General features: G+C 47.7%; 1 protein-coding gene across 1 annotated transcript; it reads left to right on the top strand.

Annotated features, from left to right (window-relative positions):
* Nucleotides 1-16,326: 16,326 nt before the first annotated feature.
* On the top strand, nt 16,327-21,993 carry RTN4R (reticulon 4 receptor). The gene is made up of 2 exons (XM_068412925.1): nt 16,327-16,468; nt 20,564-21,993. Exons 1-2 carry the CDS (start codon nt 16,327-16,329, stop codon nt 21,991-21,993), a joined length of 1,572 nt encoding a protein of 523 aa, XP_068269026.1.
* The last annotated feature ends 4,321 nt before the right edge of the window (nt 21,994-26,314 follow it).

Genomic DNA, 26,314 nt, shown 5'->3' with positions numbered 1-26,314 from the left:
ATAAAATGTCATCCCTCCCCCAAAATATTTTACCTGCAGGTGAGAGCTGTTTTGGTTTCTGAGTGAGGCTGTGGCATTTTTGGGTGCAGAAAGTGGAGCGAGGACTGGAGTTCAGCACAGGGGAGAGGTTGCAGTAGCAGTCATAGTGCACAGTTGTGTGGCGGCTGTTTGGAAAACGATGTCTTAGGAGAAAAGGATGGCAAACCCTTGATGACCTTCCTCTCTCCGGGGCCTGATGTCTTTTCACTCAATCTTTTATGAATTATTTCTCAACACAAAGCCTGCCATATTTGGTGTCTAACCTTGAAGATACTACTCTGGCCCTGGTCACCCTACCAACACCAACTCCCCTGCCTGCAGCGCACTGAGCCATATGACCCTGCTGTATAATTGGGCAGAGCAGCTATCCCTGCTGTTTAGGGGATGTGGCATCCACGTGCTGCAGTCTTAAAGCTTCTTAGGTATTCAGTGAATGAGAGAAGTCCTGAAGTTAGTGACTCTCATAACTTTCCTCTGCCTTGGGTGAGAGAGGATGTGTTCACATGGCACAGTGACATGCAGGGCTGCAGCACCCAGGCTGCTGGTGGGTATTGGAGGCATTCTCATGCAGGATGCTCCTCTCCCCTACAGCTCTGACTGCAAGTGCAGACATAAACGAGCTTCATCACCTCTGGCACCCACCTGCAGCTGTGAGGCTGAGATACCTCTGAAAATCAGGCCAGCAAGGAATGAACTCCAAATAATTCACAGTGGCTTGAGGGGGAAGCCAGCCTATGCTCCTGCCATTGGGGTAAAAGAGAGATTGAGGAGCCAAGACTGAGTCAGGATGCCCCTTGGTCCATGCTGCCTGGCTTTCAACAGCCACTCCCAAGTGATGTACTATTTATGGGTGGCGGTGGGGTGGTGCTCTGCAGTCTCTGAGTCCAGATGTAGCCAGCAGTGCAAGGATCCTGAGGGAGCAAGAAGAGGACAGCCTGAGCACGCAGCAGGGGAGGGAGCCATGCTTCCTCATCCCTCCTCAGTGGAGTATTTCTGGTTTTTAATTCCCAGATGTGTCATGTCAAATACAAAAGCAATCCTCTGAGCAGGGACTGAAACAGACCTTCTCCCTTCTGCACTCTGTCCCGGTCTCAGGTTCATCTCCTGCCTCCTTCTTTGCAAGCTTTTGTTGTATTTGTCATGGCAGACCCAGGCTTAACACATTTCATTTTTCAGTCCTTCCTGCTACCGTTTCAGTCCTTCCTGCTTCCAGCCTTTCAGCATGCTTATTGGTTCCTCTTGAATCCACTTGGATGTGGCTGTGGTCTTGAGAGTTCAGGTGCCTGAAGTTGCCCCCCTTTGTCTGGAGTCTCCCACCAACCATTGAGATGCTGCTTAGTGATGCACAAGTATAGCTTACAGCTTGTGAATTTGCCAGAGAGGTCCAGGTAGACAGGTTCAAGTTGCATCGGGCACCGGGTCTATGAAGGAGCCTCTCATTGTGCTGTGATGCTCCTACGTCATCATCATCATTATGAATTGATGCCACTGGTGTCTTTTGCTAGAAACTGATGATTTTTAACCGGCACATGGGATCTGACAGCTCTGCTCTCAGGGTCTATGTGCCTTGGACCAGCCCTGAGTAGTTGCTGAGGAATGGATCTTCTCTCTGGGCAGATGTGCAGGGCCACCACTTTGCTCCGGGATCTCACCAGTTTTCAGACTCTGGCCAGTCTAGACAGTCTGTGTGAAAAGGATAATTTTGTGATGCTGTAATGACAGCTTCAGCTGATCATTTTAAGAGAGATGTTCTTGGTTGTTAAAAGATCGCAATTTATACACAGGGCCTTTGCTTTCCACCCTTTTAAATAGTCTTTATGTTTTCCTAGGATCTCTGTCGTGCTCTGTCCACTAACTCAGATGTTAAAGGCGTCTAAAAATACATAGAACTCCTTATACACAAGAATATCTCAATTCACTTCTTCATTTTTGCTCAGGTAGGCAGTCCATCAATATCTGCTTTTGCTTGGGAAGTGTTGTGTTTGGCCACCCTCTCTAACTCAGTTCTTCCAAAGTCCAGTGTGGCATACCAGTGCTGTGAATGTGATAGCACTGGTAGCAGTGACTTAGTTGTTTCCAGTCAGTCTGGATTTCTGGAGCTGATGTAAACTCTTCTTGTAGTCTTAAGTTGTTTTCTCTTTCTAATGTCAGTGTCACTGGAGAGGCCATGTCACACTGTTTGTACTTTCTTTTGGGGATAATGGGTCAGTGGCTTCGTCTGGTGTTCAGCTCAGACCATTTCTCTTAAAGGTTGCTCCTTCTCAATGTCACATCGGTGCATTCATTAGTTCAAATTTCACGCAAATATTATTTGAAATGTTCTTAATGATCTCAGACAAAGCTATGATACCTTTCCTCGACTTTGCATATCATTTCAGACAGCCCATCGAGACAGGGTGATTGATGGTAAATTTACACTGGGATCCAGCTGACCTATTAAAGAAGGGTGGGTGAAGCAAACGCAGGGGAGCCAGAGGTGATGATCTGCCCCTTTAGAGGATATGTCACCGGTGTGGAAGGCCAAGTGGGATCTTCCGCTCAATCAAAACCAATTCAGTATGTTCTTTAAAGTACCATGCATTATCATTATCTTCCATATCCACCAACACAGAGCTAAATTGAAGCCTTTTGGTCTATTGCTATTATCCTGTGGGTTTCTTCTCTCGGATTAGGTAGTTTATGACTAGCTCATAAGTTAAAAATGCTGATTTCATGCCTCTTGTATTTCATTTGTCTCCTCTGCTAACCTGTTTGTGTCTGGATGTAATCTGATCAGTGGTTACAGAATGTATATTCAAATGAGTGGTCTGTAGCTGACAACCATTTATTTTCATATATATTTGTTTTTTCAAATCAGTGCCCTACATCACCCATTTATTAATTTCTGCAAGGCTGTGCAAGTCTCTGATGCACCAAAGCTTAAAAGCATCTTAGCAGAAACCGTATGTGTCCCTTGTTGCAAGTGCTTTTCAGTTCTCTCTTTCTCTTTCTTATTTAGATTTTCTTCTCAGTCTCTTGTAAACGTCTTTCAGACATGGGCTTCCCTGGTATTGTTGTGACTATCAGGAATGCCTGAACTCCCCTCCAGGCATGAGGACTCCTGTGGTTCTGGAAGCTGTGGGTCTGCTCCTCCTGACACACAGAAATTATTTTGCTGGCATTAGAGAAATTTCTTTGGTTTTGTGCATTAATTTTACTATCAAACTTTAACATTTTTTTTTCAGAGATTGCCCTGGTGTCTTGTCTCTGTTCTTCGGCAACTGTTTTAAGTAGTCAGACTTGCACATTTGCCTTGAATATCTTCTCCCTCTTTTTTTGAAGTTGCTCCCTTTAGAAATGGTTTTAAGTACACTTAGTCTCCCTCCTTTTTCAGAGTTTTCTCTCACATTTTCTTCCCCTCTGGAGAGAAATTTCTTGTGTGTCACAGGACCTGACTTTCATTGCTGCTATTTCACAGACCACTTGGACTGCAGCTGGTTTAAGTTGGCAGATTTCAGTGAAGTTCTGACTCATGTGTGGAGTTGAGGGGGGGACTTTTATTACCATCTGTCATAGCCTGGGAGTATTTATACCTCTAAAAGGTGATATTTTTATGTCCCTTTTTTTCTCCAAACATTTTCTCCTGAAAAATCTCTTTTTGTAGAGCACCAAATGTCCTTCCCTTGCATAAGGTTGACAAAAAGGAGGCCTGATAACATTGATCTGTGGTGCTCTGCTGGTCTGAGTGATGGTTTTACACCCAGATGCTCGGTTCCAGTCTAATGCAGTAATTGAGCTGGGACTATTTTGTCCAGAAGTTTCTGGTTTTATTTTTTTTCCAACTCTTTGCAAACAACCTGCCTGGGGTTGACCTGGCATGTGTTTGGTCCACTGTCTCTTTGCAGCTCTGTCTTCATGTGGGTACCAACCTGACTGCGTGGAGTAGCCTGCCATTGCACAGTTCATTTCTGAGGTTCAAATTTGAAATAGGGAGGACGGGCAACGTGTTTTCCCCCGTGTTCTTTCCATATCTCCTTGTTGATGAACCTTGCTATATATGCCTGGTAGGGCAGTTGCTCCTCCTTCAGCTCAGTTAATTTACTGTGCTACACTGCTTCCTCCTGTATTTTACCAGAATTCTGCAGCCCTTAGGACACACAATTAAGACATTTCAACCTGTGCACAGAACTGGTCCTCCAAGTTCACCTGTGGATAATGCTCTTTCTGTTGCCACTTCCATAAGTTTCTTGGTGTTTTGGTTAAGCAAGAACATCAGAACCTAAGAGCTGTTGTAACGGCGATCGATAATAACAATTGTATTCTTTCTGATAGTCTCTAGGAGCCCCAGGCAAGAGCTAACATTTGGCAATGCAAGCACAGAGCAAGAATTCACTCCCAAGTAAACCTCCTTCCCTTCACTCATTATCAGCCATCATCTTGCAGCTCTCTGGCAGCTCCTCAGATATGGCTCTTTTATCTATAGCCTTTCCCCTTCACACTGATTAGTTGGAAGGCTGATCATTTTCCCCAGAAGTAGCTGCATTTTTCTAGCCTGTACAATCGGCCATTTTTTTTTCCACAACCCTCCCTGTCATTTATCTATCCCCACTAATGCTGAAAGCTTCTCCAGCTCAGTAGGGGCAAATTTAATTAACCTACTATTTCCTCCCATTCTCATCTAGATCATTAATGAGAGTGCCTAATGAGTCTGGGTCTAATGGTGTTCCCAATGGCCTATCACAGCACATGTCCTCCTCTCGATATATCAACCAGTTAACATTAAGCATCAGTTGGGATCTTTTCAGCCAGTAGTAGTCATTCCTCAAATCCAGTACAAATTGCTGTTTCAGGTATCGGGTCAGGAGTGATCTGGTTGATGCTGTAGCGTGTGTCGTCCATCTGCCTGCATTGCCCAGCCAACTGGAGGTGGAGGTGCAGGTCTCTGCCTCAAGTCACGCCTTGGGGGGATACAACAACCAAGTCTCTCACCATATTGGTCTTATGGGTGAAATGGTTATACACCAGTGGACACCCCTGCAAGCCTCTCCATGCTCAGTTGCCCAAGCAAACCCCCTGCGTGCTGAGGTCCATCAACACATGGAGATGGATGCATGCACCCTCACGCTGGTAGGTGACAAGAAAATTTATGTGCCATCAGCTTCACAGGCAGCTGAGATGAATTTGATAATTGCTGTGGCAGCTGCATTTTACATGCTGACAGCTCCTAAGGAGGTTTGCCGCTGCCACAGCTACCCTTGTCCCAGCGACCAGCCGCTGTTGTTTCACTCACCTTGCTGCTCTCTCTGGCCAGCCAGAGAGGAGAGGATGCTGTTCTGCGGGAACCGGCCAGAGTACCAAGGAAGATGAACAGGAGGACATTCAACTTGTTTGATTTCACTTCAGGCAGTGATTTTGAACAAACCCAGCCATCAGACACCCCCACCCCCTACCCCGTCACAGGAAACCCCAGAGGGACCTTCCAAATCTAGGATTAGCCGGTTCCCTGATAATAGCCTCTGGGCACCAGCAGCTAACACAAGGGCTAAGACGCATGCGTCACCTTCAGCAGGATTTAAACACATAAGAGAGGAGAAAGAAATAGCTGCTGGATTTTTACATTAGCAAATGTCAGACCATACATTTGGGAATGGAAAAACGTAAGGTGACCTCTAGACTGTCGGGAAAAGAGCTGAAATATTTTGATAATAAAGGGGATTTAGGGTTTCAGAAGGCATTATCTTAAGGATGAGGGACACATGGTGGTTTCAGCAAAGGATGCTATCACCTGGGAAGAATAAAGATCCAGAAGGTATTTTATCCACACAAGACCTATGTGAAGCCACCAGCTGAACCCAGCAGCACACACAGATGGAGACACAGGTAGCATGGATGGCTCTGGGGCAGGACACAGACCTCCCCAGCAGCCGGACCCTGCAGAAGTACAAAACTATGAGCAAAGGGAAGCGCAAGGCTTTGCTCAGGGCAGAGGGAGACTTGGGTTTGTGGCAGTGTGAAGAAGGAAGGCTACTCTGTGGTGATGACCGGGAGAGGGATGCAGGCAGGAGACACATCATCAGAGATCAGGATAAAAGTGGTGAGAAGTCAAGGAGAGATTGCCATCCTTCGGGAACAGCACAGGCTTGGTCCTTGAAGCACTGGGAAGACACCCTTCCTGGAGGTGACATTTTAACAGTGTGGAATTTGTCCACAATTTCCTCTATTCTCGACGTGATTTGCTCTGTATGCTTTCCCCAGTTGCTTGGTGTGTCAGGCTGCTGCTGCCTTTTACTCAATCCTATTGCATGGTGCTGGTTTGACCAAGCTGTTCAACAAGGGAAGCTGTTTTGGACTGTTTTCTCAGCAAAAGGTGGGAGTGAAGGGGATGTCACCTCAAATAACATCTTGGAAGGAAAATAGTAAGCAGAGGCCAAGGGTGGTGAAGTAGAAATGGCAGCAGCTAAATCCTGGGTGGAAGTAGGTTTTCATGAGGAGGTAAGTAGTGGTGCAGGAGCCTTTCTGACTCTCTGTAATGAAGGTGAGATTGTCCGAGTTTGCTTAACGCTACATCTCTGAACAGATCCCTAGGGGAGGGAAGGCAGAGACAGAGGCACCAGAAGAAAAGGACAATCCGAAATTCCTAGCTTTACTCTGAAGTATTCATGGTTTCGCTGTGCGATATCCTTGGCCTGATTCCCCACACAAGGCTGGAGGGGGTTTGCTGGGCTGAGATGGTTTGCTGAGCAGTTTTTGTGGAGTTTTGGTTTTGGGAAGTGAGAGTACTGAAGAGATTTGTATGCCAAGGCTGGCACAAAGCACACTTTTTTGAAATGTCTTGTCTGGACAGTGCCCGCTGGAACTGGCGGGGTTTGCTTTCCTTGTCCTCACTCCTGTCAGAAGCTGCACAAGCTATTTCCCCAGAGAAGGGAGAGTTTGCTTCCACTTTGGCAGGGAAAAGAGAGCAGGGCAAAATGAGGAGTAATATTTTTTTCTGTCTTCAAAACCAGAAGATTTATTCTTCTCTTTCCTTGGCTTGCATCAAGTGTGAGAAATCGGAAGAAAGTAACAGTGAATATGCTGGGATGAACTTTTTCCAGGCTGTAAGAGATGTGATATTCTGCTTGTAAATGTATATATTTCGTATCAGGTGCCATTTTGGTGCCTGATGTTATTGCTCTTAACCTCAGGGGTATCCTGCAGGATTGAGCTTCCCAGGCGCATTTTTTGTAATTCTGATGTAATTTCTAGTCATAGTTTGACTTTTTTCTTCCTTTTAACTTCAGTTAATTCCTTTGATGTCATGAGTCATATTTCCCCCAAATCAGCAGCTGGTCCTTGGTCTCCCTCCCAGTGCTGAAGGAGGTGAATTGAACAAATAAAGATGGCAAATGAAATGGAGAGAAAGTTCACTTAGTATCATGAAATATTAATAGCCACTTAGTATTAGAGGAAATTAGTCCTGCTGCACTACAACTGCTCTGCATGGAGTGGCTGAACTGCAGGGTGTGAAGTCTGTGTCCCCATGGAGATTGGCAGGTCCTGGCTATAGGATGATGATTGCCTTCAATAAGCTTCACGATTTGGTTCTTTTAATTAAGTAATATGCTTCAGGGGCTGAAGCAAAATGTGTTGCTACAACATCCCTTTCTCAGACAAGGCCAGCAGTGGGACAGCAATGCCTGCCTTGCCCACTGGGGAAGAGTAAGGAAAGGTTATTGGTTTGACAGGGCGGTGGTGCAATGACATGAATACCTGGTCTTGGAGAAAAACAAGTCTCATGGAGTCAGTACTGAGGAAATCTTTTATGTTCTGTGAAATGATCCTGAGTGCTTAAGCAATTTGCCTGTGGAGGCTGTGAAGTAGCATCTTTAGAAAGAGATGCCCAGCCGAGGTGAGACACCAGACAGCAATCCAGCTGTGGATGGACGTGCAAGCCTCTTCCTAAGGAGTGTGCATGGGAGCGCTGTCAAAATTAGCTGACAAGGTCTCAGTTCTAATTCCTTATAAATATCAGAAAACTAGGGGAGTCCCAGAGGCAGGGAAGGCCAGTGCCCACCACTGGATTAAAGCAGGAAGTGGGAAAGCCCAGGAGGTAAGGAGAGGCTGGTCGGTTCAATCTCAGTGCTGCTGGTGAAAGAGGAAATGTTAATGTAGCTAAAGATCAAAGGCATAGAAATACCATCAATTTCAACTGGTAGATTTCCCAGAAAGTATTCTTAAACCCAGTAACTGTATATTTTTTTTCTGATACTGTTTTTAAAGACATTGCTGTCACTATTATTTATTAATCATATTGCCACAATACCAGCAAGCCCAAGCATGGACTAATGTCCTGGTGCATTAGATGTGTACAAAAAAAAAAAAAAAGGTCTCTGCTCCTGTATCTGGATTTTCATAATATATTTAGGCTTGTGTCAGGCATTTGATTTACTTGGTCAAAAACACAGTCTCTATTCAATCAATGGACAGTTATTAAATGGATTAAGAAACAAGCAGCTAAAAGCTCTCAAAATGCGATTGTTGTTGGAGTACCATTGCCGAACAAGCTTCTTGCACGGTAGCTTTGCAGGATTCAGCTTTCACCCTGGTGTATTTCACTATTTTCATGAATGATCCGGAAAATATATATAAATTAGTTGCCCATAAAGTTTGCAGCTAACTCAAATTTTGCCATGATAAATAATGATGAAGGCAAGTCTCTAATGCAGAGCAATTGCAATTGCTTGGTAGACTGGCAACAGGGAAACAACATGAATTTTAATACAGCTAAATGCTCGGTCATCCATCTCCGAGCGCAGAATGTAGGCCACTCCGTCAGGCTGGGAGGCTGCCTGCTCGAGGGCAGCGGCTCTAAAATTGATTTAAGGGCCATATTGGATAACAGGTGATTATGAACATTTAATGCCCTGTAGTGGTGAAATGGATGAACATGATCTCTGAATAAAGAGGGGAAGCCAGAGTCTGAATAGGGAGCTTTTATCCACCTTGATTAAAAAGCAGGAAGGTGCTGTAATCTACTGCAGAAGAGACCCAAAGGCTGGAAGTTGAACTGAGGGCTTTCAGCATGGAAATCTGGTACAAATTCCTGGTGGTATACTATGGGGTGTCTGAACTAAGGGTGGGTATCTGTTGTAGGAGACGTGGGTAGCTCAGCCAGGCACCAGGCACTGCTGCCTTCAGTGGGGCTCAAGCCTTGTCTCAGCTGCAGGCTGGGGTCCTATCCCCATTGCTCGCTTCCCGATTTCCACGCAAACAGAAAGGTGTATCATTAGCGTCCTGTTGCATTCTTGTTTAGCTTGGCTTCACAGAGTCCGCACATCTCACAGAAATATGTTTAGAGTTGTGGGTGTCGTGCTTCTTATCTGGCGAGAGTGAATGAGGGAGCTGCGGAAGGGCAGGCAAGCATGTCTAATGCTGAAACTGCAAAGGAGACAAAGCCGACACGCGATAAAGACAGCGACAGTTGAATTTGCACACTTATTAAAAATCAGTCCCAGCCTTTATCTGGGAATGAAAGAATGAGCCATGTGAACGTTAACAGGGATGAGTTGCCAGGGAGCTGGGAGGGATGACAAGAGAGACAGGGGAAAGGAGGCAGAGGGGGGAGTATGGCTAGACTGGGCTTGTCCCACCACGTGGATGGAGGGGCCAGGTGTCCAGGGGAGTGCTGAGAAATGCCCTGTGTCTGCACCACAGAGCTTGCTGTAAGGCAGCTTCGTGGTAGAGACCTTACATTTCATTGCGTGGCTCTGCTACTCCACTGTTCAAGGTGACAGCTCATGGGGTGGTGTGGAGAGCTCTGGTCAGCCAGGCTCAGAAAGGAGAGCATCAAGTTGTGAGCAGGGTAGAGAAGTACGATCTTCAGTCACTTGTCTGCTCTCATGTTTTCATTTCTAGCTGTTCTTTGAAAAAGTGGTTGTGTCTAAAGTTGAAATTAAAATGCTTTCCCTCTCCCCATCCTACTTCTGTTGCCTGGGGCATTGCCTCCCAAGCTGTTTCTTCAGCTGCAAGGGTTGTCTGTGTCCATGCGGACAAACAAACTGAGGTCATGAGAGATTTTTGGAGCAACTTTTCCTTCCAGACTCTTTCCTAGACTTTATTCCTCCACTCTACATTATCTGCAGATACTGAGTCTGTAAGCAAAAGCTGAGATAAGTGTCATTTTAGAGGAAAACCGAGAAAAATGCTGCCTAGTGCAATGGGGCACTTCCAGTGCTGAAGATGTGGGGGTGGGATTTGCAGCTGCCAGGTGGGGTGCAGTCCCAGATGGCTGGGGAGAGCAGGTGTAAATGCCATCTGGGGCTTTACCTCTTCTTTCTGTGAGTCACTCGCACACAGTGCTTTCACCAGTGCCAGGTTTGGGTACGCAGGAAACTCTGCTTCTTAGTAATAATGTTTTCTGTGATACTTTGGACTCCATGGGAGATCTAAGTCATCTCAGTAACCAGAGTTTACTTCCTTTGGACACCTGTTTGTCCCTGATTTTTTACAAATATGGCACAGATAATACTAACTTCTGTAGGAGCTAGTTGTGATTCACAATGCATATTTTCTCACTTCATTCTTCACAGTATGAGGATTGAACGGTGGCAATATCATAGATGATCCTGTTCATGCAATGTGCTGGAGGCATTCCATCTGGATAAGACGGAAATGAGGATCGTGGCCGCTTATGATGCCCTCACCTACTGTGCTGGGGACCGGTCACAGATTCTTTTGGTCTGCTTTCTTAGACAACCTGGGATCTGCTAGGATTTACTGGCCTGGGTCTGGATGTTAGTCATATGACACAATGCAAAAGGCAGCGTGTCAGGGATAGCTTTGATAATACCATGGCCATTGGTGACCGTGACTTGGAAAAAACGCAGATGTGACATTTCTCCAGGTTCTGAGGAAGGAGCCCACTTGCTCTTCAGCTCACTGTGCTCAGCCTGTCCCAGCTCAGCTTTGCAATAAGTGCACCATTGCAGCTCTGTGTAGTGGATTAGGATCACAACAGTTACTCAGAGCAGTTGTACAAGATGAATTCATGACAGGTGGATTTGGAGAGTTCAACATGTACCTGCAGGCATTCATGGATGTCTCTCTACCCTTGTTCTGCTGATGGTCCTGCAGCTAGCCTACAGCCTTCCTGCCCACCCTCTTCCTTTTCCCTCCTTCGTGCTCCTTTTTCCCAGGGGTGCTCCAAAAGGAAACAGGCACTCCAAATGCTTGTTCCAGGCCATGTGCTTTCACCTTCTCTTTGGGCACAGGGCATTTTCTGCCCAGACTTCTTGCCTCTCATCTGACTTCCACATCAGGAGGAATTTTGACTTCTGCCTTGGATTTCTGCCTTTGTCACAGACTGTCCCCTGCACTCAATATCTGCATGAGATTTTTGCCTCTCCTCCAGCTATTGCTGTTGTATTTGGTAACGGGCACAGTATCATGTTGAGCTCACCTGCTCAGAGACAGATCCCTACAAATCCCATGTGCTTTGCTGAGTATCGAGGCTGATGCTGAGATTGGCCTGGGGCAAGCTGTGATACAGGGACCTTTGCGGGGTCCCACTGGTGGAGGGGACACTAGAGAGGTCCAGGAGCAAGGCAACACCAAGACTTTGCATTATGTCTGTAGGAGAGCTGAACATGGCCATGGTTATTCCAGTGTTAAGCAACCATATGGGATCACATCCTGGAAGGGGACACACTTCTGCATACAGTGGGGAAACCAGCTCACCTCTGAGGAGGAAAAAGGGAATACTGGGAGAGTTTGGATGGACCAGCAGCATCTGGGACCTACACTATCTGCATGGAAAGGACCAGGGTTGAACGGTACCAGGCCCAGGACTGAATGGTATAAACCCACTTGAGAGGCCTTTTCTACAGGAATTCTCCATGTTTTTACTTTAAGGTCATAAGCTTTTCCCTTTGAAAGGTCATAAGCTTTTCCCTTTCAGATATGCGAGACAGTTGGAAACAGGACAGATGGAAAACATGCAGATTTATTACATCTTACATGAGAACAGCTGAAAATTCTGCCTTTGCTGATACAATTGGCATAGACTTAGTCCCACCAGGTGAGGTGGCAGAGCACAGAGCTGGCAAGAGCACTCAAAGCATGGCCTAGGATATTCATAGGATTTTCCTATTCCTATCCATAGGAAACAGTGATAACTAGGTCAGCTTTTTAATTCCTAAGAGAATAACCTCATATCAAAGATGCGAGCAAAGTTTATTCCTCTTTTTATGTAAACCATTTTAAGGAGCATCTTTAACCTGTGTTGATAGGTCGGGATTAGCAAGTCCTTATTTCTGTGGACTACTGCTGCAGCTTGGCTGCTGGATCAGGAAGATGTCACTGCTTACAACCAGCTTACATTTTAAGATTTGGGCACAACTGTGAACTATGATAATATTTCTGCTTGAAGGAAAGTGGATATTTGGCCACATGATTTGTTGCAGCAAGGGGTTTCACAGTAAAATTTATAACCACAGATTAGATGGCAGATGCAATTCAGCATTTATAAATACCAAGTAATGTACACTGGCAAATAGCCCAGGCCCCTACCTAAATAAACACAGTGATGGGCTCTAAATGAGCTATTGCCACTGAGCAGAGTGATCTGGGGACTTTGTGGAGGGCTCTCTGAAAAGCTCATCTTGATGCTGAACGATGGCAGGCAGAGTGCAGGAGCTGTAAGGGACAGAGCAGGACACCTAAACCTCTGCATAAGTCCATGCTGCTTTTGCATCCAAAGTATCATCCTCCCACCCCTACAGTGAAGAGGACCTGGAAAAGATGCAGAGGAGTACAGCAAAAATGTCTGGAGCAGCATTCATACAATGACCTAGGGCTGGGAGAAAACCTGAGAGAGCGGAAAGAAGGTTTCATAGTCTGTTAAGGAGACAGGAAAATTCTGCCTCAGGCAGGCCCTGGGCCACTGATTGCCTGGGGCTTGGAGAACATGCTAGGGCAATGCTCACACCATTTAGTATTGCCTTTCCATCTGCATCTGCTCCCAACCACTGTGTCAGACCAGCCCAAAGGGGCCCTTGGCCGACTCCGTGCAGCTCTTCTCATGTTCTTGTATTGTACCAAGGGCTTTTCTCTTTCTCATTTCCTGGCCTCACAGGACATTACTTGGTTATAATAATTGATATTAGTGTTATTGTTCTACAGGGACCTAATGACTCCTGTATTTAAATCCCTTGATATTTTCCCCTGTGAAGGTTTCTCTTGACCTTTTCTTTGCGGCTCTTTCACACCTCTGTGGCTTGCAGCAGCCTTTGAAAGTCAGCAGGAGGAAAACCCTCTGGCTAGAGAAGAGACTTTTTTTTTTCTTTTTTACTCCTCATCAAATTCATATTCAAATTGGCTGAAATATAAACTGTTAACTATCACCTTTTCCTTTCTCTCCCTGATGTTGCTGAGGGAAATGCTGGCAAACCACCAGAAGTATAACTCTGCGCAAATGTTGTTAGGCTAAACCGACGCTGCTGCCAAAATGCTGGGAGTGCTGGAGAGCCCCTGGCAGGGATCGAGAGCACCGCCGGCCGGGAGCTGCTTTGGCACATGCCCGTGAGCGGATGGCGCTGCCCTGGTTAAGGTTTGTGCTGTACTCAGCTCACGTAACGAGTCGTGTCGCTCAGCCCTAAGTGGTGGTGAAGAATCAGCATTCAAACCCCTCTGGAGATTTGTGAGGATGGATTCTAAGAATTGCACACGATATAACTGGCTTTTACCTTCTTCCCTTAAAAATATCCCTGCAATATTAAGTCCAAAAATCACATTAAGGGAGTATGATTTAGGTGGAAAAGATGAACACCTAGAAGTTAGGAAACGGCACATCTATTGCCTCCATCCCCTGCCTGGATGCATTACAGAAATGACCTTTCATTTCTGACCGCATATGATATTTTTTTCTGCTGAAATCCTGTCTTGTTCAGGGTAGAGGCTGGATGTAGCAAAGAGCAGGACTGAGGTTGTACTGCCAAAGGGAATGAAGAGCACCACAGTCCCAAAGGTTAATGGATCTGAAAACAGTTCCAGAGCATGTGGGATCAGAACTTATAGAAGTTAGGGGTGGGGTTCAGGTGCCTAAACATTGCTGCCTGCTGCCGTTTATATCACACCTGGCTCCAGCTGCTGGAAGAGCACAGATCTCTCAGAGGAGCTGTGTCAGATCTGCTAGCACTGATGTTGGCATCTCAGACCCTCAAGGGTGTCTAAAAGGGAATTAGCCGCCTATTTTTAGGCAGCTGGGATTCGGCACCAGAGCAAGGCGTAGGTGTTTTGGTGTGAGCTGGGACTCTCAGCTCCAGCAACGGCCCGTGGAGATTGAGCTGACCCAGTCAGCCCAGCTTGGAGGGCAGTTCAGTGTCCCAGAGCAGACACAGAGCTGCGGTCAGCTCGCTTGCTGCGGTGACCCCACTGACTGTTCGCCTTGAGAGGGGTGCCTGACACTGCAGCATCCCACAGAGACACAGATATGCCCCAGGACCTGCAGCAGCCCCAGAATTTTCTGCTGCAGCTGGCTGCCAGGCGGCCGCCTGAGGATACTTGCACAGCAGTGGGCACCTGCGTGCTGAGACCTGCTCTGTTCCTACCCGCTCCGGGTCCTCAGTTCCCCAGAGCTGTAACACTGGTTGCTTCTCCCAGGTGCTTGCGTGGTGGCAGAGCATCACTCCTCTCCTCTCCTTCTCACCCTAAAGCCACTCCAGTTGTACCATCATGAACCAGCCGTCCTGTCTGCAGCAGAGGGAGGAGGCAGCAGAAGGGAGGGAAGCTCCAGCCTGGGGTGAGACTCATCCAAACGAATTCTCCTTCCTCATTCACCTCTCAATTTGCCTTTGATTTCAAATGCATAAAAGTGCTGCCCTCTTCCTTTTGGCACACACACGCTCACACAGAGACCCACCTTTGGCCATAGGACAAAGCAGGAGACACTGAAGCTGCTTTGCAGAGTGTCTTTCAAAGCTGTGTGCTGAATTTCAAACAATATCAGTTCAGAACAGGGAATTAAGCAGCTATGGTGTCTCCGTACTATAAACAAAGACAAAATGCTGTGTGCATCAGCAAAAGGCTTTGTATTGTAAAGTACTCCCTTTATGTCCAACCAGGAGAGAATTCAAATGATTATTGACCCTCCACTGTAGGAAAGCCGCATTATAATATCTCCAAATCAATAGAGACAAGTGCAGAGCAGCAGAGAAAGGCCACGGCTCTGCAAACTGCAGAAAATTGCATTTTGCTTTGGCCTCTTAAAAAGTTTGCAAAGCATCTATTAGAGGCCCCCGGAGCCTTTTCTTTCTAATTGCCATGTTTGACAATGCGATCGCACAGGGGACTAATGGAAAGACAGATAATGGACCCACTTTAATTGCTTCCCAGTTCCATGAGTCATAACACTTCTGAGATGGCAAAGGGGAAGTGCGGCAGTTTGACTGAAGGAGGTTTCTGGCTTTTAAGAAAGCTCTGGAGGAACGAATGCTAAACTCAAAGCCAAAGTCTTGGAGGGACTGAAGGTTCCAGGTACTGGATTTTCTTTCATCTTTTGCTTATGACTGGAACTATCCAGTTAAGTTTTAATCATGTTCTGGAAGGTGTAGGAATGGCTTCTCATCTAAGAGACAAGGGAATGGATGTCATGACAAGCCCAGTTTTCTCAGGGATGAGCACTAAGGTTGGGTCCTGCAGATGGAAGAGTCCAGCAGGTGGTGGAGGGTCCAGCATCAGTCAGTCGGCAGTGGTGGTGGAAGCACCCTGTGTACGCAGAGCTCCGAATGGGTTTGACGCTGTAGTTCCCCACTGGGAGCTAGGATTGGCATGTATTTCTGGGAACAGGCACACAGTGGACTTTCTGACCTCCCTCCTCCCTGTGACACCAGTGAATATCTCCTGTACTTCTGGCCTAAGGGCAGGGTGTGTTTTTCCTGGAGAAGGAAGGAGCCCACAGCCAGACCTGAGCCCAGCACTCCAGGAAAACAAACAATGGCGTTTGCCTGTGCCAGTCAGGCTGCAGAGTAGCTGGGCTCTTTCTGTCCAGGTCCTCTGGATCCTTGTCATCATCTGCCCTCAACCAGGGCTTTGACCTTTCTAGTCAGGGCAGCACCCACTGGGACCCCTCAGCATCATGGATACTTGATGCCACCCAAGAGGAGCAGGAGCCCATGACACTCACACTAATCCTGGCAAGTTTTAAGCTGTGTCTGTATGATCTTTGCCTGACCACACTCTGAAGTTCTTCATCCTTCCCCTCTGCTTTGTGCCAAGGGAAACAAGCTGCAGCGTGGTGCACAGGACAGTGTATGGGCTCTGGGCACTGCCAGGATGTGTGCCAGCCTCTCTGGGGATGGACTGGTTTGCCTGGGTGCTGCCTTCACCTCAGCTGGACAAGCCCTGGGACAGGGTGGTTGTGAAGGAGGGGAGGAGAATGGAAAGGAGGAGGTCATCAAAAAGAGGGAGGAACAAGGTGAGGTGGAGAGGGGGACAGAAGAAGGTGGAACGCCTGGTTTTGTGCCAGGGTGCCTGGCTGATGGGTGCTGGGGTGCCCAGTTGCTGTATACACCTCCGCACTACAGTCCCCAGATCAGTGCTCCAGCTCCTTCCTCCACATTATGGCCCCAGCTCTGTGCTAGAGCATGAGGCTCAGTGAGGTGATGCTCCACACCATGCTGCAGTGCTTGGCTCAGCATGAAGGGGCTTGGGTCTGTGCTTTGCGTCATGACATTGGACCCCAAAATAGGTCCCTGTTTCCAACTGTGATTGATAGGCTGGCCTGTCTCAGTCTTGCAGGACTTGATCTACAGTAAGAGATTATGTGGAAATACATGGGTATATTCAAGGCAGATAGGAACAAGCTCTGCTGTGCTTCAAACCATCCTAAATCTGTGTGGCTGCATTAATGTGGCTTCATGCCAGGTCTTAGCAACCTTGCAGGACCCTGCCTTGTGCTTATCCCTGTCCTAAGTGGTCACTTGGCACCTGGCCAGAAAAAACAAGGTAATATTTGCTTGGAATTGGATGGGTGAAACTATCCTGGTGCAAGGTGTGGATGGCTCGTGGCACTTGGTGGCCACTGTCGTCTGGGACACACTGAGCACAAGGCACAGGTACTGGTTGAACATCAGTGATGGAGAAGCTTCTTGGAGGAGCCGGGGAAGGCCAAGCCATGGTCCCTCTGGTCTCTGCCACAGCCCACCCCAGTCTGGCTCTGGAAGAAAGGGTCTGCAGCGTCACCTTGACTTCCTAAGGCTGTCTGTGGGCTGCACTTGCTTCAGGCTCCGCGCTGGCTGGGGACTCTGTGACGACTGCTGGGTGCTGAGCTTTGTCATGGATCAGTCAGGACATGGCTGAGCTGCACGGCGGGAAACTAAACGGAAAAACGCTCTGGGGGATGATTGACAGTAACTGTCTCTGGTGGAAGGAGCTAATCCGAGCAGCTCAAGAACACCAGGTCCCTAATTAAAGCACACAGCCTAGCCCTGCCTGTAATTAATTTCCCTATGCTGGCAGCTGGCTATCAGTGCCACTGACTCACAGCTCCCGGCAGCCTCGGAGGCATCACCAGTGGGAGAAGAAAAGCTGTGTTTCGGAGTGCAGCAGGATCTGCCCCTTCCCTGATGCTCCTCTGTGCTGGGGAGAAGCCGTAGCGTGACCCCAGCTCTGCACACACCCAGGGGCTGGGACAGGACCTTGCTGCCCGGCCCCAGCAGCTCTGACCATAGGAAAGGGCTGGTGGGGCACAAGTGACCAAGCGATCCAGAGGGTGCAGGAGCATGGCTGTCAGGAGGGGGTGACTCAGGGCAGGGTAGTATCCATATGCACAGCTTGTTCTCTGCCGCCTGCTTCATGTTCTCTCTTTCTCTCCCCTTGTATACATGTATTTATTATGCAGTTGCCTCCCCTGGCTGGAACTGGAACATAAGTGTTGTCATTGTGATTCCTCTCCCATAGGAATGGTTCTTTGCATTCACTCCACCGCGAGTGTGTCACTTATTTATAAGACGTGTGTGATGCATCTGGGTTGTGGTTGGATTTTCCCCGGGGTAGGCTGTAGCCCCTGCGGTATTGCCAAGGCAGGGAGGAGCAGCTGGGAAGAGCCATGGAGCCTGCAGCAGTGTCTGCAGTCCAAGTGCTGTTTTGCTGGAGCGGTTGGTGTTGCATAGCAAGGTGGATCCCATTGCTCCAGTGCCACGCTGGCCCCCAGCATCTGGATCACGAAACTGAAGAAAAAAGCTCAAGAAAGTCCTGTTTCTCTGGCTACAGGTTTTCATTATCATCTGGAGAGGATTCATGCTGGTCAGAGAGTTGCCAGCATTGTTTTAATTTCTGAGGAGGCTCCTCTTGGTATGACATGTCTCCAGCAGAGGATTCAGTTGTCTCATGTTACTTTGCTCCATACAATGGGACACGACATGTCAAAACATGACAAGCCAGCCAGAATGTGTCATAATACTGCACTCAACACACTGCCTTTCAGGGATGCTCAGCAGCTAATAATAACAGGCTCAAATTATCTCTGCATGCTGAGCTGTTTTTTTTTCTCCTGTGTAGACTATGATACATAGGAGTCTCCCACCTATATGGGGCTGGTGGATCACCACAGATGTATTAGACGCACACGGTGAATTACTTTGACTAGAGTGAAACTCAGGCCTGAGATCCCAGCCTGCTATTGCAAAAAAGTGACTTTTGCACCTTGGCTTCTCCAATACCTTTGTTATTGCTTCAGTAAACGGTTTGGTGAGATTTCCGTGTGATTTACTCCCTTATCATTGGGGTTTGAAGTTGCTACTTCGACGCAGAGACGATGTGATTTCATTAGCTCCCTGACTGCTTTTCAGGCTTTTCTGTGAGATGCAACCGCTGTCTCCAGGATTTAGCCCCACGGGAGCCAGCGTGCTGCACCATGCATGTGTGGCTGGAAGCGATGGGGCTCTCTCCAGTCCCCCTGTTTGCCCCATTCTGCATCTTTTCTGCCTGACTTTTTGAACACTGCTATTTTACCTTAAGGTGTAATGAGGCATCAACATGCCTGAACAACACTTTCAATCTTTCATGGAAGAAAAAAACCTCCCGCAACAGTGAAGAGGGAAAGCTGCTGTTCATCCCTGCGCTGGGGATCCCCAGCGATGAGGAGGAACGTGTCTTTTTGCCCGAGGTGCTGGGAAGATGATGAGCTGGGAAGGAGGCACACGTGTCCGTGCTCGCACGTGGTATTTCAGAAACAGAGCCTCCCGCTGCTACAGTTGCTGCCCATTCATTTTAGCTCCTGTATGTGGTTTAGAGGAAGCAATCTAATTACTTGTTGCTAATTGCTGGTAAAGCACTGCTGAAACTGTCTCTCTTCCCCGTCTTCCCCGCCGTGGGTAGGAAACAGCAGGTCTCCCTGCATGTGTCTCAGCTGGAGCTTCATGCTGACCCTCCCTCCCAGCTCCCCTTTCAGATGATGCTGGCAGCACAGCCTCTGCCCGTCTCTGCCCATCCCGCAGGTCCTTTCCCAGCAGCCCAGCTGGGGCTGGTGAATTAGGTGAATCAAAATACTTCCTTGTGATTCCTGTGCAGCCCAGCTCCTGGGGAAGTGTGTGGTCATCACCATGAAAAAATGTTCCTCTCAGGGGCCCTTCAGCCCCAGTGGGCTGCCTGCATGCCTGGGACACATGTAACCTACTTCTGCCTTGCAAACTTTGAGGAATCCCTGAATCACTGCACATGATTTCCTCCAACAACAGCACTGCCCTCTGCGGAAAAACATGCTGTTTTCTCCTGTTCCTCAGTGGCTGCACGGATTCAAAGTGAAAAAGGGGAGAAAGGAAGGGAAGCAAGAATATGTGGCACAAAGCTTTGACTGAGAGAAGGAAAGGATGCTCTTGGCCCCGAGACCTCTACAGGCAGGTCTGACCTGTAAGTTATTCTGGGAATCCCTCACAGTTATTTCTTACAGGAAGACTAGATAAGTCAGAAATTGTTCATGGAAAGTCACAAAAGCCACATCTCCATCTTAAATTTTGAGTGCAATCTGGGGATACCTGCTTGTTTTGAAGAGTTGTTCCATGATCCCCTAATGCAAGGAGCTGGTGGCACTGCTGGAATGGGACTCAGAGTTGCCGAGTACAACCCTGTGGGCAGGTGCTCTCCCGTAGGCTGAACTGTGCTAAATGTGCCTCTGGCAGAGACAAAAGCCCTGCCAGGAGACAGCCCCTTTGCTCAGGGGTAAGCTCTTTGGAACAAGGCTTATGTTAGATGTGCATTCAGGACCCATGATGCAAATACATAATGATGATCACTCTCTTTCGCCACCAAAGTCAGAGGCCTCCCAAGTGTGAAAGGCTGAGGAGGTGCTCAGAGTTTGTCACTATGAGGGTATATTGATTTTAGCTATTGTGTTGAGTGGTAGAGCATTTTGAATTCTGCGCTTTAATTGTTTGGCTCCCCTGGCATATGTTGTTTGTGGTTAGTGGCAACACACTTAGAAGGGTGATTTTCAGGCTCATCTATTAGTTGCAAAGAAAAGCGTTCTCCCATGACCCTGGCTAATTTGAATACTATTTTTGTTATCCTCTAGGAAGCAAACTGCTGATCTTGGTGCTTTGCTTGAACATCCAGTCAGAAGTGGAGTCTTGCCCCGGGGCGTGTGTATGCTACAGTGAACCGAAGATTACAATAAGTTGTCAGCAGCAAGGACTGACAGCAATCCCCACTGAGATACCCATCCAGAGCCAGCGCATCTTCTTGCACAACAACAAGATAACCCTTGTGAGGTCCACCAGCTTCACCTCCTGCCGCAACATGACAATTCTTTGGATCCACTCCAACAACATCAGCCTCATTGAGCCTGGAGCCTTCTATGGGCTCAACAAACTGGAGGAGTTAGATCTCAGCGACAACACAAACCTGAAATCTATCAACCCTGTCACTTTCCGGGGTCTTGTTCACCTCCACACCTTACACCTGGATCGCTGTGGGCTCCTGGAGCTCTCCACAGGGCTTTTTCGAGGGTTGTTCTCCTTGCAATATCTCTACCTTCAGGATAATAATCTTCAGAATCTGCTGGATGACACCTTCATAGATCTCGCAAACCTCACCTACCTGTTTTTGCATGGTAACAAAATCAGGAGCTTGTCAGAGAACGTCTTTCGTGGGCTAATCAACCTCGACCGGCTGCTTCTGCACCAGAACAGAGTCAGCGTGGTTCACCGCCGGTCTTTTCACGACCTTGGGAAAGTGATGACCTTATATCTGTTTAACAACAACCTGACCGTGCTCACGGGGGAAACCATGGCTCCCCTGGTGTCCCTGCAGTACCTGCGCTTGAATGGCAATCAGTGGATCTGTGACTGCCAAGCTCGGTCTCTCTGGAATTGGTTTAAGCAGTTTAAAGGATCGTCTTCGGAGCTGGAGTGCCACCTTCCCCCCCGCTTGGCAGGGAGAGACCTCAAAAGGCTGCAGAGCGCCGACTTGGAAGGATGTGTCGACTCCTTCAACCAGATACGAACAAGTGTTTTTAGCACTAAGACCAGATTGGGTAAACTGCCAACTGGGGTCCCCCCTCTCGGTTCCCACGACGGCTCCTCGAAGTGCTGCCAGCCAGAAACGGATAAGTCTTTTATTTATGAAGCTAAAGGCAAGGCAGGTCCTTCTTCCCACAGCAGCCGGCCATCCTCCAACAACCCTCTCAAAGATAAGGAGAACATGTCCAAAACCAAGTACGTTGAGACGGACCCTTCCAAAAATGGCAGCAACAAGCAGATAAATGATTCCCCCTTTGGGACCTTCCCCAGCATTGTAGACCCTCCATTGACCAAGTTGAGACCAGAATTTCTAGAGCCTATTGAACCTTCCACAGTCCCAACCAAAAAGAGGCAGGGCTGCTCTAAAAAGACCAAATCAAAAGCCCAGTGCCGCCTCACCCAGCAAGGAAACAGCTCCACGTTACAGCTCAGCCTAAGCCTTTTGATCCCCCCCTTGGTGTGGAGCTTACTGTTATTGTGCTAAAATTAACTCTTTTCCTGGGTTGATGACACTTTAATACTAGACTTTTGCTGACCTCCATAAATGTTGCAAACAAAAGCAAAACTACCATCCACCCTGAGAAAGCTTTGTTACACAAAAGTTAACTGGATGCCTTTATAAAAAAAAAAAAAAAGACAAAAAAGACAAACACCGAGATGTACATAATTTATTTGTCCTGAAACCTGTGAATTATACCTTTGGTCTTCGGAACTGCAGTTGCCCACAAAGCAGCTTTTGCTACAGCAGATGGTAAAGAAATATGGTTTATTTACAGGAAAAAAAAAGTGTAAGAAATGCTCCGAAAAGAATGTCTAAAATCTGTTTGTAACTTGACATCACACTGAACAATATTGCAGGTTCCCATTTGCAGAGGTAATGAATTTGATGCTGTTTTAATCCTATGTTTATGAATATTGCAGTTTTTCTGTATTCATTCCATCACACCATGTTTACGGGCAGCATTTGTTAAAGAATGCTACCTTTTCCTTCACAAGATTGCAGTATATATAGATATGCATTTTATTTTACTTGTGTACAAGTATACAAAAAAAATATAAAATAAAGATTTCTTTTTCCTATATGGTTGTCATCTGCAAGGGGTGAAGTACGCTAACCAGCTAAAAAGCTGAAAAATTAAAAGGGTGTTGAGTAATCCCCGATCTGAAGGCAGGCTGAGCTTTTAACACGACAGTAATAAATAAGACATACTCATCACGGTTATGCAATCTTTAACTGGTGCCAGCAAAGGGTTTCCTTGCACGAAACATGTTCTATTAATGCTCTTGTTTCTGTCCAAACTGTCGCACGCACTCGCCCAACATCATTCATGTTTCAGGATGCTCAGAATAGCAGGAAATATTAGCCCAGCTCCTTGGAGCTGAGGATCCAGGTTGCCGGTAGACGAACGTTAGTAAGCAATCCCAAATTGGGCAGGGCCAATTTTTTTCTGGTGTGCACAGATAACTATAGACTCAGCTCCGTGATTACTGAAACAGAAGGTGGTTCCAGAGTGGAGCAGCACTCAGGCTTGGATTTGTGAAATAGGGCACGTCTCCTCAAACACGCAGCTCCTGGCCCTGCAGCTCAGGCTGGCTGTGCTGGAGAGCCGGTGTCCATTCCTGACTGTGCCACCAGCACTTCACGTAGTCACTGTGCAAGAGACTTCATCTTCTGTGTGATCCCACTTTTGGCCCTGGGATGCTATGAAAATAAAACCATTGATGTCTGGGTGCCCCCGTACCACACAGCGGGCCATAAAGCACCTGCCTAGATCTAGCTGTGTGCTCCTTGTACTGCAGACAGCCCTCTGTGTACTCTGTATGTACTCCAGGTCATGGCAGGGTTGTGCAGAGTTTGGCAGGAGGTTGCTTTTCCTTATTAAATTATAGATTTTTCTTCTGAGCTCCTCTCTTCAGGAAGACTGTTGAGGTGTTGAGGTCTATGAATGCAAGACCAGCCTGTCACATGTAGGTGGCATGTTATGCTGTGTGAGAGGGCCTCATGCTCAGGTGTTGGCCAGAGATGAGCAAGAGCAGTGTCCTGGGTGTACCAAGGTCCTGGGAACCTGCACCAGCGGACCGTGTGTGCAAGTCAGGCTGAGGGTCTCCAGGCTGCACCGGCCACTGTTGGGGTTCACAACACTGGGACTGGTGCTCAGCTTCACAAAACAACCACATGTGGAGGAGGGAAGGACCATGGCAAGCCAGGAGTGAAGGTTATCAGCAGGGCCACAACTTAGTGCCAGCCCTGCTCTAGGCTTGATTGTTCACGAGGAGGGAACAGCGACCATGGGAAGGAGCAGGGGAGGATGCTTGGATGGCTCATGTCCCAGAAAGACCATGGTGCTGCAGGCTGGGCAGCCAGAGTGGCAGTATCTGAGGCCCACCTGCAACAACTTCATGAGGTTGCTGGGTACTTTCTACCTCTGCCACAGCCAATTTCCACCTGTGTGAATGACAGGTAGGGCAATTCCCAAACTGTTGTATTTGTGGTCTGTCTCCTCCAAATCCATCACCAGGGCTGCCAAAAAGATGTGGCATAGACCCGTACTGGTGACCAGCTCATTCTTGGCACTGAGATGGGAACTGATCTGCCAGTACCAGCTACAGCTGGGCAGGAGATGCTGTGCAGCATGGCCCTGGGATCCCAGCAGATGTGTCTGCTGCCATCCCAGCTCCATGACCAGCATCAGCCTCTGCAGAGGAGCTAGGCTTGTTTCTGTGTAAATACATTGTCCTGCCCAAAGGGTGAAGCAAGAAGTCAGTGCCCTGTTCTGGGAGTCCTGAGTGCCTTGGTAAGCCAGACATAGCCTTGACAATCCTGATGCCTGCCTGCATGTCCAGTTTGTGTGCATACTTACCTACACACACAGGTGAGTGATCAGTACATTACCAGCTGCTTTCTGCCATACTTGCTAGGATTTGTCCCCTTCCTGCCAGTGCTGAAGGATTTGCTGAGGTCCTGCATGCCCAAGGCAGGCCCTGTCCTCTCCTACTCATCCAAAAGCATCATTCAAACTCTTGAGGGATTCAAATCTACACCCGAAGCTGAAGCACAGTAGCAGAGAGCAGCTCAGCCTGGCTTGGCCATGGGGTCAACACCTCTCCAAAGCCCATAGAAAAGCCAGAAGAAGAATTGCTGGATGCTGTGATGGGCTGCTGTGGAAAGTCCCATTTTGGTCATAGCCTCAGGGCACACTGCATGTCTCCCTTGTAAGGTAGTTAGTGAGTCTTGTGGTCACAATGCTTGGACCAATGCCTGCAGATCTATAGACGTGAGGAAACCAGACGAGGTGGCAAAAACCAGGATGAGCCTGTGTAAAAAAAAAGAGAACAGCTGTGTGTTGTTTCCCCACAGCAACTAAATGGGCCCTGAACAGAGCTGAGATCTGGGCTTATCCGTGCCCAAATTAGTGTCACAGGGAGTTTGGCTTTGATGATCCCTGTGGTTAACACAAAGTAGACTAGCGCATTACTGTCACTTATCCTGAATGGACTAGGAGTCTTTCTGTGCCAACCCAGTGACACCCTTCCTGCTTTCTAGAGCTTGACTCTGCTGTGCTTTCAGTGGCTCCTAGGACTATATATTGGCCACAAGCCCAGAAGAGTCCCTTGTGCTAATTTCCTAAATTTCCTGCTGTCCAGATGCCAATTTCTATGTTTACAGGCATTAGAAGGCCATTTGAATGACAAATTATTGAAGAAGGGGATGCAGTGGACACCAGGAACACCTGCAGGAGGTTGGAAGAGGCAAAGGGTGAGCTCTGGTATTGGTGAGGGTAGGGAGGATTTGAGGACTTCAAAGGAAGGCAGTTTCCCTTCTGCTTTGTGCTTTGCTGGGGCTGGCACAAGTCTTCCAGCTATTCCTAGACCTATTTTACACTCAGATGTCACTGACTTAAATGGGATTTACCCAGCAGGGCTCAGGACCTTGTTGACTGTTCCCCGTCTCATGATACTTTCTTCCTTTCTCGCTGTGCAAGTCACAGTCAATTTTCTGCTCATGTCCTTGATGCCAGGAGTGAAATCAAATAAACAAAGTCAACAGTGAGGAGCCAGAACAGCTCTGGATGGATGAGGGATGCAGTCCAGGCTGTCCTGGGAAGAATGGACTCCCCATCACAGAGCGCATAGCTGCACAACTCAGCATGTGGTGTTCCCTACGCATTGTCACCATGCAGACCCTTGATAATGCAGTGCCTGCTACTGAAGGTGCAGTAAAAACACAGGCCTTCAAGCAGCGGTGCAAAGACAGGCTTGCTCCTCTGACAGCAATTGCCTCTGCAGATCCACACTTACCTTTTGCTGCCAGCTCCACTCTTGTCCTTGCAACAAGCAGGAACAGTACCAAAACAGAAACACTTTTTCCAGGTTTTCAGGTCCACCTGTAAGCACTGCTGGGCTCCAAGCTAGCCAAGGAGACGATTCTTCCTCTCTTTGTCATAGTAACAAGTGTATTTATCCTCTGCCCCCTCCCTCCTCCTTCCTATCCTCATGCAAAGGGCAGAGAGACGGGACTGTACCTCTGCCTACGGATAGGGAGGCAGAGTTCAAAAGCGCACGTCCCCACGTGGTGCTTTGTCCCATCCTGAATAAGATGCCTAACACAGGTATGGTGAGCCTCACTCCAGAGGTCCCCGCCTCTCTCTACCGTGCTGCCAAGTTGCAACATCTGACATGGACACGCTTTATGTAAAAGTGATTTCATCCAACTGGATTTGAAAGTTTTCTTTTTCCTTTTTAATGGATAATAGTGATTCACTGAGATCAAAACTTTATAGAAGGATGCTGTGGCTTTGACGCCA

This window comes from Nyctibius grandis, chromosome 14, assembly GCF_013368605.1.
Source record: "Nyctibius grandis isolate bNycGra1 chromosome 14, bNycGra1.pri, whole genome shotgun sequence".
NCBI classification, from domain to species: Eukaryota; Metazoa; Chordata; class Aves; order Nyctibiiformes; family Nyctibiidae; genus Nyctibius; species Nyctibius grandis.
This window is presented reverse-complemented; position numbering and strand designations above follow the sequence as displayed.

Bases quoted from the DNA above. Each gene is read 5' to 3' on its own strand.
- RTN4R (XM_068412925.1), top strand. From the start codon at position 16,327: ATGTGTGCCAGCCTCTCTGGGGATGGACTGGTTTGCCTGGGTGCTGCC. The intron at 16,469-20,563 runs GTGAGGTGGAGA...GTTATCCTCTAG, and splicing joins CAAAAAGAGGGAGGAACAAG to GAAGCAAACTGCTGATCTTG.